This window comes from Hipposideros armiger, unplaced genomic scaffold (genome assembly GCF_001890085.2).
Source record: "Hipposideros armiger isolate ML-2016 unplaced genomic scaffold, ASM189008v1 scaffold_350, whole genome shotgun sequence".
NCBI classification, from domain to species: Eukaryota; Metazoa; Chordata; class Mammalia; order Chiroptera; family Hipposideridae; genus Hipposideros; species Hipposideros armiger.
In genome coordinates, this window is record NW_017731700.1 from 1713452 (window position 1) to 1731225 (window position 17774).

General features: G+C 36.5%; 1 protein-coding gene across 3 annotated transcripts in view; it reads right to left on the reverse strand.

Annotated features, from left to right (window-relative positions):
- Positions 1–2110: 2110 nt before the first annotated feature.
- Positions 2111–17774, reverse strand: part of RBM41 (RNA binding motif protein 41) — a 58440-nt gene continuing 42776 nt past the window's right edge. For all 3 annotated transcript variants that reach the window (XM_019661502.1, XM_019661501.1, XM_019661503.1), the window contains 2 exons: positions 4458–4605; positions 2111–2853 (listed from right to left, as the gene is read on the reverse strand). In XM_019661502.1, coding sequence (XP_019517047.1) covers positions 2687–2853; positions 4458–4605 — 315 coding nt within the window. In that variant the 3' untranslated portion in view covers positions 2111–2686. The remainder of the gene's footprint in view (positions 2854–4457; positions 4606–17774) is intronic.

Consider the following 17774-nt stretch of genomic DNA (forward strand, 5'->3'; position numbering starts at 1 on the left):
ATCTTAGCTGTAGAGGGCAGTGTCACTGGCCCTCATATGTGGGATCTGAACCAGGGCCCTCTGGCGTCCCAAGCCAGCTCTTAACCAACACGCCACTCAGCTGGCCCAAGGTGTTACTCTTTATCTCTAGTGATATTGTTTTCAAGTCTATTTTGTCTGAAATTAGTATGGTCACTCCAGCTTTCTTATAGTTGCCATTTGCTGGATATTTCTTTCTATCCTTTTACCTTCAATCTATTTGTATCTTTAAATTTAAAGTGTGACTCCAATAAATAGCATAGAGGTAAATCTTGTTTTTTTTTTCTCCAGTTTGACAATCTCTGTCTTTTGATTGCATTGTTTAATCCACTCATATTTATTATTATTCAGAGATGTATTTATGACTGCCATTTTACAGTTTGTTTTCTATATGTCTCAAGTTGTTTCTGTTTCTCCATTCCTTTTGCATTGCTTTACATTGAAAAATTTCTAACGTAACATTTAAATTTCTTTAATAATATTCCCACTATTTATATTCAGTTATTTCCTTAGTGGTTGCTCTAAGGTTTATCATGCACATCTTAACTGAATTGGCTTCAGATATATACTAACTAAATTCCAATGATATAAAAACCTTATTCCTATTAAACCTATTCCTTTCCCCATTTCTTTATACTATTGATATATATTATTTCTACATGTTATAAACCCAACAATACATTGCTATATTTATTACTTAATATAATTTTATGTTTTTTAAAGAAGCTGAGAGAAGAAAGAAGAGCAAGTATATATTTATCATTTTTAAATATTAACCTTATTTCCCATTTCTTGTTTTCTTCATTTGTTTCTGTGGGTTTGAGTTACCATCTAGAGTCACTTCTTTAGTCCAATACAGTTTTGCTTCCACCCACCTCCTTTGTCCTGTTATTGGCAAATATATTACAGTTTTCGGTTCTAGGCCCCAAAATGAAACTATATACATATTATTTCATAAAACTGCTTTTAAATCAATTAAGAGAAGGAAAAATGCATTTAGACTCTTTATAATTACCTTTACCTGTGTGCTATGTTTTTCTATGTGTAGATTCAAATTATTGTCTGAGGTCACTTGCTTTCCACCTGAAGAAAACTTCCTTTAATATTTCCTATAAATCAGGTCTTCCAGCAACAAATTCTTTCAGTTTTTGAAAATGTGGGAAGGTATTTCATCTTCATTTTTGAAAAACAGATTCATTGGATGTAGGTGTCTATATGAGCACTTTTTTTTTCTTTGAGCACTTTGAATATGTTATCCTACTGCCACCTCCATTGTTTCTGATGAAGTCAGCTGTTCATTTTATTGGAGTTCCCTTGAAAGTGATGCTTAATTTGTCTAATGTTGCTTTCAAGATTTTCTCTGTCTTTGGGTTTTAGCATTTTTATTATGATGTGTCTGTGGATGTCTTCTTGCTTATCCTACTTGGGGTTTGCTGAGATTCTTGGATATATAGATAATATTTCTCATCAAATGTTGGATGTTTACAGCCATTATTTATTGAAATATATATATTTTTTGCACCTTTCTCTTCTTTTTTTCTGGTACACCCATTACAAGTATATTGGAGTACTTAATGGTCCTATATTCTGTTCAATTTCCTTCAATTCTTTTTTTCTTCCTGTTCTTCAGCCTGGATAATATCATCTCATTTAATCTTCACAACTCAATGAGGTAAGGAGTATTATTATCCTCATTTTATAGATGAGAAAACTGAGGCTCAGATTAAGTGACTTGCCAAGATCATGGAGTGGTCAGTGTAGCTGTGAAGTTCAAACACAGGTGTGACTCCAAAGTTTGTACTACTTCCTCCATGCCATATTGTCTTCCTATTCTCTAGCAAACATACACAACTGGGGGATTTGGGATTGGCTGCCTCTCTTTTAGACAACTCTTTCTTCCGATCCCCCTTTAATAAGTTTTGCTAGTATGTTCCTCTTCTAAAATCCATATACCTAATGCCTAACCTACATTAAATGCTTATTTAATTTATTGCTTTGAATTCAATTACTCAATGGTAGCTAGCTTAAATTACCAAGAGAACATCAATATTTAGATCTAAATGCTTTCATTAGAAAAATATATGGCTTTTTGACGACACTGATAACTTAACAGGGAAGAATTCATTAAATATGTGTACTGCCTTATGAAACTACCTACCATTACTGCTAATAGTTCTCATTTAATAGCATTTGTTGATGTTTAGGCCTGGGGGGTCCTGGTCATTGATTTACTAGGTGAATAAAATTAGTGACAAACGGACTCTAAAAAATAAATATTTCAACATTTATTTAGTTTCTTTTAGTTCTCTATATAGGAGGCAGTCTTTGAAAGAATATCTCTAGGGACAAGTATTTAAGACCCTAGATAAATTATAATGATTAAAAAAATCCTTGGAAATAATCAGTTGTAATTTGTCCTGAGAAAATGATGCTTTTTGTACCCTACTCTTTAGACTAGCATATTGTCTGTCCTATATCATCTTTGATTTTAGAAAATGTTTTCTACCAATTGTTTCCAAAAGCTGAAAGGGAATATCTTAATTAGATTTTTCTCTCCCTCAGTTAGTTTCTCTTCTTCAATTCTAAACAAATTGCAGTCTATAAGGAATTCACAGATCCATGATTCCAATGCAAGAAAGACCTCCCAGGACTCTAATCTATATATCTTCTAGCTACCACTGATTTCTGTAGTGCTTTCTGTAGCAGATGATATCAGAGAAGCAGCCTGGAGATCTGACCATTGCTTTTTGTTCTTCCCAAATTCTATCACCAATATTTTCCCATGTAGTTTATATCCATTTACTAGATGCAATGCTTGCCATGCTATCTCCTTATCTAAAAGAGAAAGAAAAGAAACATCAATTTACACAGGGCTTAATAATTCAGATCTATTCTAAGTTTATTTATGTTGTTTTTCCTTAGGGTTAAATGTAAGCTGTAAGACCATATATTTATTCAATTTTATTACCTTTACCACAATCTCAAATTTGTGTAATTCAGCAAGATTAAACTAATGACTAAGAATAATGACAAGAAAAACTTAAAATGGATGTTTGAGAGTGCCTCCTAATTCAAAGATACAGGTAAAGAAACAAGAATATAGACAGTGTGCTAAAGAAAGCGAAGGTATAACCAATAATACATATGCCTCTATCTTAGATAACAGATTACAGATATTGTGAGAATGAAATCATTTTCAAAATTGGCAACACAAATAAATTATTATGGCCTTAAGAACATTTTGCTACTTTTTTCTTTTGATGCGAAAGTGGTTGTGGGAGCCCTCATTGGGATAAATAAGTTTAATATCTTTGTAGGCATATGGAAACTTGAGGTGTGTGAGTATATAGTGTACAGCAGTAGTACTCAACTTATGGGTGTCAGAGCCTTGATGTGGGAAATCAGAAAGGAGTGGAATTATTGCCCAGAGTCTGTGAAGTCATAAGTAGACAAGCGATGTCTTTAGGCTGAACCAATTTATATAACACATATGTATATACCACCAATTTTCATATGTAGATAGCTGCTATTATGATTAGTAAAACAACTATCCATTTAAAAGCACTTACTTTATAAAATCTTTTTATTATATAATTTTTTTCAAATAATTAATCATATTAGGTGGGGGGATCTATGAAATATTTTTTAAGTTTAAAAAGGGTCTTCACACTTGAAAGATTGAAAACTACTAGTGTAGCTCAGCAAACCCAGAATAAGATAGGAAAGATGGTATAAGACTGTATGAAGAATGGAGTTTGACACTGCTCAAGTATAAAAGCTCTTGCCTATACATAGATTACTAGGCTGTCTATAAATGATGATAGTTTAGGGATAATGAAAGGTACAGCTCCTACCCGGCCTCCCTGAAAAAGAAAAAGAAAAAGAAAAAGATAGTCTGGTCTGCCACAGAAAATGAAATTTCTATATTATTGCTCCCTTTAGATAAGGATACTGAAATCATCTATTATGATACAAACAACAGTTAAAATAATATATCATCATCCAGTAGTTAATTATTAATTACTAGTGAATTAGCATACTAGTTTGCAGTATCTTAGCCCTAAAGGAATAGGGCATAAGGAAAGTATAATTGTTCTAATCAGAGTACCAGTATATAAATAATATAACTTGGGCTACAAGTATTATTGTGAGCAAGGGGAAAGTAAATTTTGATAAAGTAAGAAGAAAGTGCCAAGACTGTGGAAAATTGAGGACAATTGTATAAGGTGGTCATGCATAGTCAGTGGAGGAGAGTCAGTGGAGAAGGGATGATAGAAGAATACTAAAAACATTTTGCTTATTTCTCTTCTTTCTTGTTCAAACATATGCTTCTCATGTGCTATAGAGAAATCAAAGGACTATACCTAAATTAGAGAGGGTATATGTAGTCTCTAATGCTGATACTACAGCTGGGTAATCATATAGATGAAGCTACTTACTGGGGAAGGTGATGAAAGCCTGCCCCTTCATTCGTCCAGTCATCATTCGGAATTGAATTGGAGGTCCTTTTTTCTCCTGGAACCGAGCGAACAATGAGACAAGATCTCTTTCCGTCACTTGAGGGCTAAGGTTCTTCAAGTATAACACCTAATATAAACCGAGGATCAACAGAAATATCACATGAGGGAGGTAAGGCAACTATTTCATAGTGGTTAGAATCAGTTAGTTTCAGATAAAGATGGTAGATTGAACATGTGTATCTAATTTCACTCCCTCCAAATTATGCTCAAAAACTGTAGGGATTTTGTTTTTACCAAATCCACAAGGTCAGGAAGAACAAGGAAAATAAGTACTAGTAAAAATATTCTGGAAGTTGGAAAATAATTGGATGAGTATACTCAAAAAAGCTGAATGTTAAACCAGCAGTGGGGAAAGCCAGGAACCAATCCATCTACACTTAAGAATCCTAAAACAGTTCAGGAATTAATAGCCTCAGGTATCTCCGGAAATGGATGTAAAGGGATGGGGTTAAGATAAGGTAGGTAAGTTGAAAGCTATTTATAAACCAACTAGACCTTAAAATATCCTCCCCTACAATATTCTACTGGGTAAAAACCACTCCCAATCCTGGTGAATACTGGAGGTTCACTCTCTGACTATGGGGAATGTCAGACACAGTTGAAGATGCGAATACTGTTTCTGAAAGCAAAGAGATTAAGATAAATAATACATACTGAATACTGAGAACACCCCAGACATTTTCCCTTATTTGGCTCCTATGGTGCTGGTGGTACTATCCCAAGTAAGAGTTTGTGAATGATTTATCTGAAGAACCTGATTAGCCTCAGGAGGAAAGATCCAAAAATACTGATTTGGGATGGGAATTCCTCCAACAAATGGACCAGCAGGAATGACTTTAAAGTGCAGCTCAAAGTCAACAAGGACCACTCATGTACTCAACCTTTCCAATCTGTTTTTGGCTCCTACTCATAAATATGAGCATGGATGATCAGGCATCTGGGGAAAACCTTTAATGTGAAAGACAGAGAACAGAAAAAACAGAAATAAAAGCAAACAGCAGAAAACAGAGACCATGCAAAAAGAAAAAAAAACCCTTTAAACCATCACAAATACCCTTAGAGAAATAAGAGATAATATTCTTTTAGAACAGGGTGCTACTGGGTTGTTGGAAAAGTCATGACGTATTTTGTCTATGTTTTTCAAAGGTAATTTATTTATATAAAGCACAAAGATCAATCAATGATATATTGCTCGTTTTGTTAGATAACAGTTTGCCATCTTTCAGTGAGCTTCATACTTCCTTGTTCATAGAAGGACCGGTCTTTATTTGTGAAAAACTGAATAAGGTGCTGATTTACAGCCTCATCTGAATTGAACGTTATACCACAAAAGGAGTTTTGAAGAGAGCGAAACAAGTGGAAGTCTGACGGCGCAAGGTCAGGTGAGTATGGTGGGTGTGGCAACACTTCCCATCCAAGCTCCAATAATTTTTGATGGGTGATCAAACTTGTGTGTGGTCTCGCGTTGTCGCAATGGGACACAACTCCTTTACAATTAACAAGCTCTGGACGTTTCTGGATGATGGACTCATTCAAACTGTCCAATTGCCAACAGTACACATCCGAATTGATTGTTTGGTTCCTTGGTAGGAGCTCAAAAAACATGACACCTTTAAAATCCCACCACACGGAGAGCATCACCATCCTCTGATGAATGTCTGCTTTCGATGTCACTTGAGGCAAATCATCACATCGGGATCAAGACCACATTGTTGTAAACAATCCACTTCTCATCACCAGTTATTAGTCACTTCAAAACAGGATTGTTTTTCTCACACTTAATGAGCACATTGCAGATGTTTATACGCGTGGTCAAATGAACTTCTTTGAGTTCATGTGGAACCCAAATATCGAGCTTGCTTACGTATCCCAGCTTCTTCAGGTGGTTGTGAACGCTTGAATGATGGATGCTCAATGTTTCTGCAATCTCTCGTGTCGTGTAACATGGGTTTGACTTGATCAATGCCTTTACTTTGTGGTCATCAACCTCGGTGGGCCTCCCTGACTAAGGAGCGTCGTTGAGATCAAAATCACCAGTACGGAATTTCATAAACCATCGTTGGCACTGACATTCTTGTAGAGAATTGTCACCATAAACTTTATGCAACTTTTCACAAGCTTGACGCATGTTCTTCCCTTTATGGAAGTAAAACAGTAAAATATGGTAAAAATGCACAGTTTGGTCTTCCATCTTCAACTTGTTGTAAAATCTCCAAAACTCCACCAAATCGCTCAATTTTTTTAAGAATGATGCTAGGACATTCTTAAATGTTCTATGACAAATGATATAGCAATAAAACATAGATGAGAATGACTCTAGTACTTCCAAAAATGAACTAGTGCCATCTGTTGCAATCATGCGTCATGACTTTTCCGACGACTCAGTAGTTTAAAAAAAGAACATTCAAAAAAATTTAAGGGGGCCGGCCGAGTGGCTCAGTTGGTTAAGGGCACAAGCTTTGAGCAACAGGGTAGCTGGTTCGATTCCCACATGGGCCAGTGAGTTGCACCTGAGTTGAACTGCCGCTGAGCTGCCAACAGGTGGCAGGATGGTTCAGCTGGTGAGAGCACGTGCTCTTAACAACGTTGCCCATTGAACTCCCACATGGGATGGTGGGCTACGCCCACACGCAACTAAGATAGAACACGGCACCTTGAGCTGAGTGGCTGCGAGCTGCCAACGGGCAGCCAGATGGTGACTGGACTTGGAGCTGAACTAGCTGCGCCCTCCACAACTAAGACTCAAGGACAACAACTTGGCTGTTCCCCTTCCCCAATTCCCTAACACTGTTCCCCTTCTCCAATTCCTCAATAAAATATTAAAATAATTTAAAAAGGAGCTCTTAAATGTGATTGAACTTAAGTTCTAATTGGCTTAAAGTAGACTGTTATAACTCTAAAATGTTTTAAGCCCCATTGTAACCATAAAAAAATGCCTACAGAAGACACAGAGAAGAAAAAGCACATCACTAGGGAAAAAAAAATCAATGAAACACAAAGGTAGATATTAAGAGAGAAAAAGAGGGACAAAAGAGCTACAAGGCAGAAAACTAATAAGTGGCAATATTAAGCCCTCCCCTATCAATAATTACTTTACATGTAAATGGATTAAAATCGCTAATCAAAGACATACAGTGGCTGAATGAATGAAAAACAAGATCCAATATATGCTGTCTATTGGGTTGTCGGAAAAGTCATGACACATATTTACAAAAGATGGCACTAGTTCACTTTTGGAAGTACTATAGTCATTCGCATCTATGTTATTGCCATGTCATTTGACAGCTGACAGTTCAAGCTTCATTCTTTAAAAAAATTGAGCGATTTGGTTGAGATTTGGAGATTTCACAAGTTGAAGATGAAAGACCAAGCTGTGCATTTTTACCATATTTTACTGTTTTACTTCCATAAAGGGAAGAACGTGCGTCAAGCTTGTGAAAAGTTGCATAAAGTTTATGGTGACAATTCTCTACAAGAATGTCAGTGCCAACGATGGTTTATGAAATTCTGTGCTGGTGATTTTGATCTCAACGACACTCCTTAGTCAGGGAGGCCCACCGAGGTTGATGACGACAAAATAAAGGCATTGATCGAGTCAAACCCACGTTACACGACATGAGAGATTGCAGAAACTTTGAACATTCATCATTTAAGCATTCACAACCACCTAAACAAGCTGGGATATGTAAGGAAGCTCTATATTTGGGTTCCGCAAGAACTCAAATAAGTTCATTTGATGGCACGTATAAACATCTGCAATATGCTCATTAAACGTGAGGAAAATGATCCTGTTTTGAAGCGACTGATAACTGGTGATGAGAAGTGGATTGTTTACAACAATGTGGTCTTGATCCCGATGTGATGATTTGCCTCAAGTGACATCGAAAGCAGACATTCATCAGAGGAAGGTGATACTCTCCATGTGGTGGGATTTTAAAGGTGTCATGTTTTTTGAGCTCCTACCAAGGAACCAAACAATCAATTCGGATGTGTACTGTTGGCAATTGGACAGTTTGAACGAGTCCATCATCCAGAAACATCCAGAGCTTGTTAATTGTAAAGGAGTTGTGTCCCATTGTGACAACGTGAGACCACGCACAAGTTTGATCACCCGTCAAAACTTATCGGAGCTTGGATGGGATGTGTTGCCATACCCACCATACTCACCTGACCTTGTGCCATCAGACTTCCACTTGTTTAGCTCTCTTCAAAACTCCTTGCGTGGCATAACGTTCAATTCAGATGAGGCTGTAAATCAGCACCTTGTTTAGTTTTTCACAAATAAAGACAGGTCCTTCTATGAACGAGGAATTATGAAGCTCACTGAAAGATGGCAAACTGTTATCTAACAAAACGAGCAATATATCATTGATTGATCTTTGTTGTTTAGTTAAATAAATGATCTTTGAAAAACACAGACAAAATACGTCATGACTTCTGACAACCCAATACAAGAAACTCATTTTAGACTTAAGGCCACAAATAGTCTGAAAATGAAAGGACAGAAAAAGATATTCCATGCAAATGGTAACCAAAAGAGAGCTGGGGCATCAGACAAAATAGATTTTAAGTAAAAAACTGTCACAAGAGACCAAAAAAAAAAGATATTATATAATGATAAAAGGGTCAATTCACCAGGAAGATATAGCAACTATAAATATATGTGTATCCATCATCAGATCACCTCAATATATGAAGCAACCATTGAGAGAACTGAAGGGAGAAACAGTACCACAAGAACACTAGGAGATTTCAATACCTGCTTCGGATAACAGAAGAAAAAATAGAAAATTCACAAATATTTGCAAATTAAACAACACACTTGATCAACTAATGGGTCAAAGAAGGAATCAAAAGGGAAATTAAAAAATATTTTGAGGGCTGGCCGAGTGGCTTGTTGGTTAAGAGTTTGCTTGGGAGCACAAGCTCTCAGCAGCAGGGCCGCCAATTCAGATCCCACATGAGGGCCAGTGACACTGCGCTCTGTACAGCTAAGATGGTGAACAACAGCTCGACCTGGAGCTGGGCTGCTGTGAGTAGATGGCGATGGCGTAAGCTGCAGTGGGGCTTCAGTGAGCTGCCCTGAGCCTCTGTGAGGGGCTGTCCAGTGGCTGGCAACTAATCTGCCTCAGCAGGGAAGAGCACAATGATCACAATACCAACATGGCAGTGAAGCGACATTCTCCACAACTAGACTGAAGAACCAAAGGACAGCAACTTGTCTGTTCCCCTTCCCCAATTCCCCAACACTGTTCCCTCCCCCAATTTCCCAGTAAAATCTTTTTTAAAAAAGAAAATATCTTGAGACAAAAATAAAACCACAACATACCAAAATGTATGGAATACATCAAGAGCAGTACCAAGAGGGAGGTTTATAGCAATGAATGCCTGCATTAAAAAAGAAGATCTCAAACAAACAACTTTACACCTAAAGGAACTAGAAAAAGAAAACCTAAGCCCAAAGTTAGCAGAAGGAAAGAAATAATGAAGAGTAGAGTGGAAATAAAAGAGAGATTACAAAAACATTAAAAAGTCAACTAAAGTAAGATTTGGTTTTTAAAGGTCAACAAAATTGATTACCTTTAGCTAGATTAAGAATAAAAAAGAGAAGGCTCAAATAAAATCCCAAATTAAAGAGAAGACATTACAACTGATGCCACAGAAATAAAAATAATTATATGAGACTACTATGAACAATTTGTTGCCAACAAAGTGTTTAACCTAGAAGAAAATGAAAAATTCCTGGAAAGATACAATGTACACTAAGACTAAATCATATAGAAATAGAAAATATGAACATATTTATAACTAGTAATGAGATTCAATCAGTAATCAAAAGTCTCTCAACAAAGAAAATCCCAGGACCAGATGGCTACATGTGTGAATTCTACCAAACATTTAAAGAAGAATTAATGCCACTGTTTGTCAAATTCTTCCAAAATATTGAAGAGGAGGGAACACTCCCAAACTAATTTTATGAGACCAGCATTACCCTGATACCAAAATCAGAAAAAGACATTACAAGAAAAAAACAAAAAACTACAGGCCAATATACCTGATAAATATACACCCAAAAAAATCCTCAACAGAAAACTAGTAAACTGAATTTAAAAGCACATGAAGAGGATTGTACACCATGAACAGTTGGTATTTATTTATTTCTGAGACATAAAGATGATTCAACATGTGAAAATCAATGTGACACACCACATTAATAGAATGAAGGATAAAAATCACATGATCATATCAATAGATGCAGAAAAAGCATTTGACAAAATCCAACATCTTTTCATGATAAAATGCTCAACAAGCTAGGAATAAGAGTTTACCTCAACATAATAAAGGCCATATATAAAAAGCCCACAGCTAACTCGAAACTCAACAGTAAAAACTTACAACTTTTTCTCTAAGATCAGGAATAAGGCAAGGATGGCCACTCTTTTCACTTCTATGCAATAGAGTACCAGAAATCCTAAAGATAGCAATTAAGCAAGAAAAATAAAAGACACCCAGATTGGAAAGGAAGAAGTAAAATTATCTGTTTGTATATGACATAATCTTATGTGTAGAAACCCTAAAGACATCACAGTGAAACTGGTAAAACTAATAAACAAATTCAATAAAGTTGCAGGATACAAAATCAACATTGAAGAAAACAATCACATTTACAATAGCATCAAATAGAATCATATACTTAGAAATAAACTTAACCAAGGAGCTAAAAGATTTGTACACAGAAAACTATAAAACACTAATGAAAAAAATTGAAAAAGGCACAAATAAATGGAAAGATGTTCTGTATTCATGTATTGGAAGTATTCATATTGTCAGAATGTCCATACTACCCAAAGCGATCTATAGACTTAAGGTAATTCTTATCAAAGTCTGAATGGCAATTTATATGAAAAAAGAAATCATTAATTTCATATGCAGTCACAAGAGACCCCAAATAGACAAAGCAATCTTGAGGAAGAAAAACAAATCAGGCGACATCACATTTCCTGATTTCAAACTACAGTTATCAAAACTGTATGGTACTGGCATAAAAAGGACATATTGACCAGTGGAACAGAATAGACCTGAAATAAACCACACACTATGGTAAACTGATTTTCAACAAGGGGTCAAGAATACACAGTGGGGTAAAGATAGTCTCTTCAATAAATGGTGTTGGAAAAACTGTATCTCCAGTGCAAAAGAATGAAATTGGATTCTTATCTTACACCACACACAAAAATCAACTCAAAATGGATGAAAGACTTAAAAATAAAACCTGAAACTCTAAAAATCCCAGAAGAAAACATAGGGAAAAAGTTTTGGGTTTTTTTTAAAGGTTTTTTTTTTTATTGGGGGAATTGCGGGAGGGGAACAGTGTTGGGGAATTGGGGAAAGGGACCAGCCAAGTTGTCTTTGTTCTTCAGTCTTCATTGTGGAGGGTGTCACTTGCCATCTGGCTGCCTGGCTGCCTGTGGCCTCTAAGCTCAAGGTGCTGTGTTCAATCTTAGTTGTGGGTGGGTGTAGCTACCATCCCATGCGGGAGTCGAACCAGCAGCCTTGTTGTTCAGAGCGCACGCTCTGTCCACTGAGCTATCCAGGCGGCAGCTCAGCTCAAGGTGCCAAGTTCAGTCTTAGTTGCAGGTGGGCATAGCCACCATCCCATGCAGAAGTCGAGCCTGGCAGCCTTGTTGTTAAGAGCACACGCTCTATCCACTGAACCATCTGGGTGGCAGCTCAGCTCAAGGTGCCGATTTCAGTCTTAGTTGCGGGTGGGCATAGCCCACCATGGAACAGGCAATCTTGTTGTTACACCAGCTGAGCCATCCTGCCACCTGTTGGCAGCTCAGTGACAGCTCAGCTTGGGCACAGTGTCACTGGCCCATGTGGGAATTTAACCGGAGGCCCTGGCCCTGTTGCTCAGAGGTCACGCTCTTAAGCCAACTCTTAACCAACTGAGCCACTGGGCCGGCCCGGGAAAAAGTTTCTTGGCATTGACCTTGGCAATGATTTCTTGGACATTACATCTGAAGCACAAGTGATGAAAGCAAAAATAGAGAAGTGGGATTACATTAACTAAAGTCCTGCAGCAAAGTAAACAAGGAAAGTGAAAAGGCAACCTATGGAATGGGTGAAACATTTGCAAATAATCTATCTGATAAAGAGTTAATATCTAAAATATATAAGGAAAGCCTATAACTCAAATCCCTCCCCTACCCCCAAATAACACAATTTAAAATTTGGGCAAAAGACCTGGATAGATATTTCTTCAAAAAATACATACTAATTGCTAACAGGTATGTGAAAAGGTCACTAACATCACTAATCATCAGAGAAATGCGAACCAAAACTTCAATGGGATATCACTTCATGCCTGTTAGAATGGCTATTATATAAAAAAAAGTGTTAGTGGGGATGTGGAGGCTATTATATAAAAAAAGGTGTTAGTGAGGATGTGGAGCATTTTTCACCCTTGCACACTGTTGGTGGGAATGTAAACTGGTACAGCCACTATGGAAAACAGTATGGAGGTTCCTCAAAAAATTAAAAGTAGAACTACTTTATAATCCAGTGATCCCACTTCTGGGATGATACCCAAAAGAACTGGAATCTGGATCTGGAAGAAATATCTGCATTCCTTTATTCACTGCAGCATTATTTACAATAGCAAAGACATGGAAACAACCTAAGTGTCCACTAACAGATGAATGGATAAAGAAAACATGTATACATACAACGGAATATTGTTCAGCCTTCGAAAAGAAGGAAGTCTTGCCATTTGCTACAACACAGATGAACTTGGAAGGCATGCTAAGTGAAATAAACCAGACAAAAAAGAACAGATACTACTTATGATTCCACTTACATCAGGAATTTAAAATAGTCAAATTCATAGATGTAGAGAGTAGAATCAAATTTACCAGGGACTGGGATGATTGGAAATGTATTCATTAGGGGGTAGATGGCTTCACTTACAAAAGATGAATAAGTCCTACAGAGCTACAGCACAGCATAATGCATACAGTTAACAATACTGTATTGGATACGAAAAATTTTGTTACGAGGGTAGATGTTACATTAAATGTTCTTATTAAAAGAAAAAAGAGGGAGGGAGGACATTTCTGCAGGTGATGGTTAAGTTTAGGGCATTGTATACGGTGACAGTTTCACAGTGTATATCTTCAAACTCATGAAGATGCACATATGAAATATGTACAACTTTTTGTATGTCAATCATACATCAATTTAAAAAATGTAACCAAAGAGGTGAAGGACTAGTACACTGAAAATCACAAAACGTTGCTCAAAGAAATTAAATAGAGAAATAAATGAAAACATATTCCAGGTTCATGGATTAGAATACAATATTGTTAAAATGTCCACATGAACCAAAGTGATCTACAGATTTAAAGCAATTCCTATAAAAATCCCAACAGTATTTTTATAGAAATAGGAAAAAAAATCCTAAAATTCATACAGAGACCCCAAATAGCCAAAGCAGTCTTGAGACATGAGAACAAAACTGGAGGCCTCACATTTCATAACATATTATAAATCTACAGTAATCAGAAGAGTATGATACTGGCATAAAGACAAACATATAGACCAACGGAACAGACTAGAGAGCCCAGGAAAAACCCCACCCATATACAGTTAAGTGATTGATAAAGGAGGCTACACAATGGGGCAAGCACAGCCCCTTCCACGAACAGTATTGGGGAAGCAGTATCCATATGCAAAAGAATAAAACTGGACTCTTACATCATACACAAAAATCAGCTCAAAATGGATTAAAAACTTAAACACAAAACTAAAAGCCTAAAACTCCCAGAATAAAACACAGGGGAAAAGCTTCATGACATTGGCCTTGACAATGACTTCTTGAGTATTACATCACAAGCACAGGTAACAAACGCAATAATAAAGTAAAACAACATAAACTAAAATGCTTCTGCACAGCAAGGAAAAACTCAGCAAAGTGAAAAGGCAACCTACAAAATGGGAGACAATATTTGGAAATCATATATCTATCTGATCAGAGGTTAATATCCAAAATATATTAGGAACTTCAACTCAAGAGCAAAAAGACAAATAACCCTATTTAAAAAATGGGCACAAGCTGTAAATAGACATTTCCTAAAAAGAACACATACAGAAAATAAGTGCAGATGAGGATGTGGAGAAAAGGGAACCCTTGTGCACCACTGATGGGATTGCAAAATGGTGCAGCCACTGTGGAAAACTGTATGGAGGGTCCTCAAAAAATTAAAAATAGAACTACCTTATGACCCAGCAATCCTACTTCTTGGTATTTATCCAAGAATTAAAATCAGGATCTCCAGAGACATCTGAACTCACATGTTCACAACAGTGAGGAGATGGAAACAACACAGATGAATGGATAAAGAAAATGCGGTATAACATGCAATGGAATACTATTCAGCCAGAAAAAGGAAATCCTGCCATATGCTATAACGTGGGTGAAACTTGAGGGCATTATGCTAAGTGAAATAAGCCAGTCAGAAATGGACAAATACTGCACCATTTCACTTATATGTGGTATCTACAGTAGTCAAATTCATGGAAGCAAAAACTATAATGGTGGTTGCCAGAGGCTGGGGGAGGGGAATTGGGGAGTTGCTGTTCAATGATTAAAAAGTTCAGTCACGCAAGATGGAAAGGTTCTAGAGATCTGCTGTACAACGTATGCCTGTAGTTAACAATACTGTAATGAACATTTAAAATTTTCTTAAGATGGTAGATCTCAGAGTATGTGTATTTTACTATAATAAAATAGATGAGGAGAAAAAAGAGATCTCTATATATTCACTAGCATAAGTTATATCCTTTAATATCGTAAAGAAACTTCAGAAGAATTCAGACAGGAACAGCAAAAGCAAAGAGCTAGAAACTAGAGCCCATTTAAATGACTTAGCCACTATAGCATATGAATCAATATATTAAACATTGCAATAAGCAGTAGGTTATTTATGTCTCAAAGTCTTTACAAGCTGAATATTCATATATTTAGCATTTAACTATACTTTTATCTTAAAAGCAAGGCCACAGAATAACTGACTTGTGATTCGCTTAACTAATTTCAGATGATCTAGAGTTTTGGCTCTGAAATACTCATGAAAGCATCACGAGATTAGAATACCATAGAAAGGAGTATGTGAAACATACGGCAAGTTTCTCACCAAGTAGGAAAGACCCATACTAAGATTATTCCCTTTGTTATGAACATTTAAAAAAAAGTCAAGAGGATTTCCGGTCGAGGTGGCTCCGTCACTTCTTGCTTGGATGTCTCTTCTCTGTTCCAAAAAACACCATACATACATATATACATATGTAAACACACACAAGTATGTTATGTATGTATGTAGTGACAACATACATATATATATTCAAATATGTACATACCGGGGGTGCCAAAAAATATAAACAAATGGACACTTTGGTCAGTGTTGCTCAAGCAGTAGTTCACCATAATCAGAAGTGTCTGGACGCTGATGGTATCCACTTTGAGCACCTCTTGTAATAGCAGAAGTCAAACGTGACTTGAATTCATCTTTTGTTATCGGTATATATTGAGTATTACAATTTTAATACAGTTTTCCTTTCTTAAAATGTGTATACATTTTTTCGCACCCTCTGTATATGAAAAGATACACACAAAGATACAGCTAGGCGTGAAAACAAGACAAACATTTCTGTGAAATAGAAAAACAGAAAATCCAAGTGATAGGATGAAGCTCTTCCTGGTATCCTTCTGCAACACACAGTATTGTTCTGCATTTTTAAACTTTATATAAATGGTATTATACTGTATGCGTTCTTCTTCAGCTACCTGTTTGAATTTTTTAAAAAAATCCTTTATTTTTTAGAACAGAAAAACGTACAGATTTACAGAAAAACTGAGAAGATGGTATAAAGAGTTCTCATATCCCCCACACCCAGTCTCCTCTATTACCACTTTACATGACTATGGTACCTTTGCTAATTTAAAAAGATGAAATAAGATTGATACATTATTCTTAACTAAAGTCCATCATTTCTTTCGATTTCCTGAGTTTCTCCTTAGTATCCTTTTTCTGTTCCAGGATCCCATCCAGGATACTGCAGTACATTTAGTAATGTGTCTTTAGGCTCCTCTTGGCTGTGGCCATTTCTCAGACTTTCTTTGTTTGGAATGATCTTCAGTTTTGAGGAGTATTGATGAGGCATTTTGTAGGGTGCTCCACTACTAGAATTTTTCTGGTGTTTTTCTCATGGATAGATTGGGGTTACGGATTACTGGAAGACCACAGAGAAAAAGTGCAATTTAGGTCACATCGTACCAAGCACACCTACCATGGACATGACATATGACTGTTGATGTTGGCCTTGAGCATCTGGCTGAGGCTGTTAGGTTTCTACACTATAACATTACTTGTGGTTTTCTCTTTCCATACTGTCTGTACTCTTTGGAAAGAAGTCATTATAAGTAGCTGAAAACTAAGGAGTTGGGAGTTAAACTCCCCCTCCTTGAGGTGGAGTATCTACATACATTATTTAGAATTCATCTGCATGGGAGATTTGTCTCTTCTCCCCCATTTATCAATTTACTCAATTGTCCTATTTATCATCAGTATGGACTCAGATATTTCTTCTATACTTTGGGTTACATTCCAATATTACTTAGTTTGTTGTATAATTGTTCCAGCTTTGGTCAATGGAAACTCTTTCAGTTGGCTCCTGTGCTCCTTCGACATATCCCTAACAACGTTTTTATGTTGTTGCTTTTACTTTCTGGCACTACAAAATGCTCAAGGCTCGTCGTGTATATTTCTTGCTCCAGTACTAGAATCAGCCATTTCTCTATGGAGCCTGGGTTCCTTTTATTAGAGAATGGTATGAGAAACTAAGATCTGGATGCCAGACATGCTTGTTGCTACTGGAATGTCATTCCATTTAGACCCTCTCAGCTGACAGAGAAAAAAAGTATGTTTAACACTAGCCTGTGTATATACACATATCTACAAATATTTCTATACGTAATCATCTACACATTAAGTTAAACATGAGTTCAAACGGATGTCTTCAACTCTAAACCACTGCCACATGAATCACTCTAACTTTCTGCTTTTGCTTATCTATAAATTCCAACAGTGGGAAACGTGGCTCCCACCATCTGCCATCTATTTACTTAATTACTCCATTTCATTATACTTGTATATCAATATGAGAATTGTTAACCAG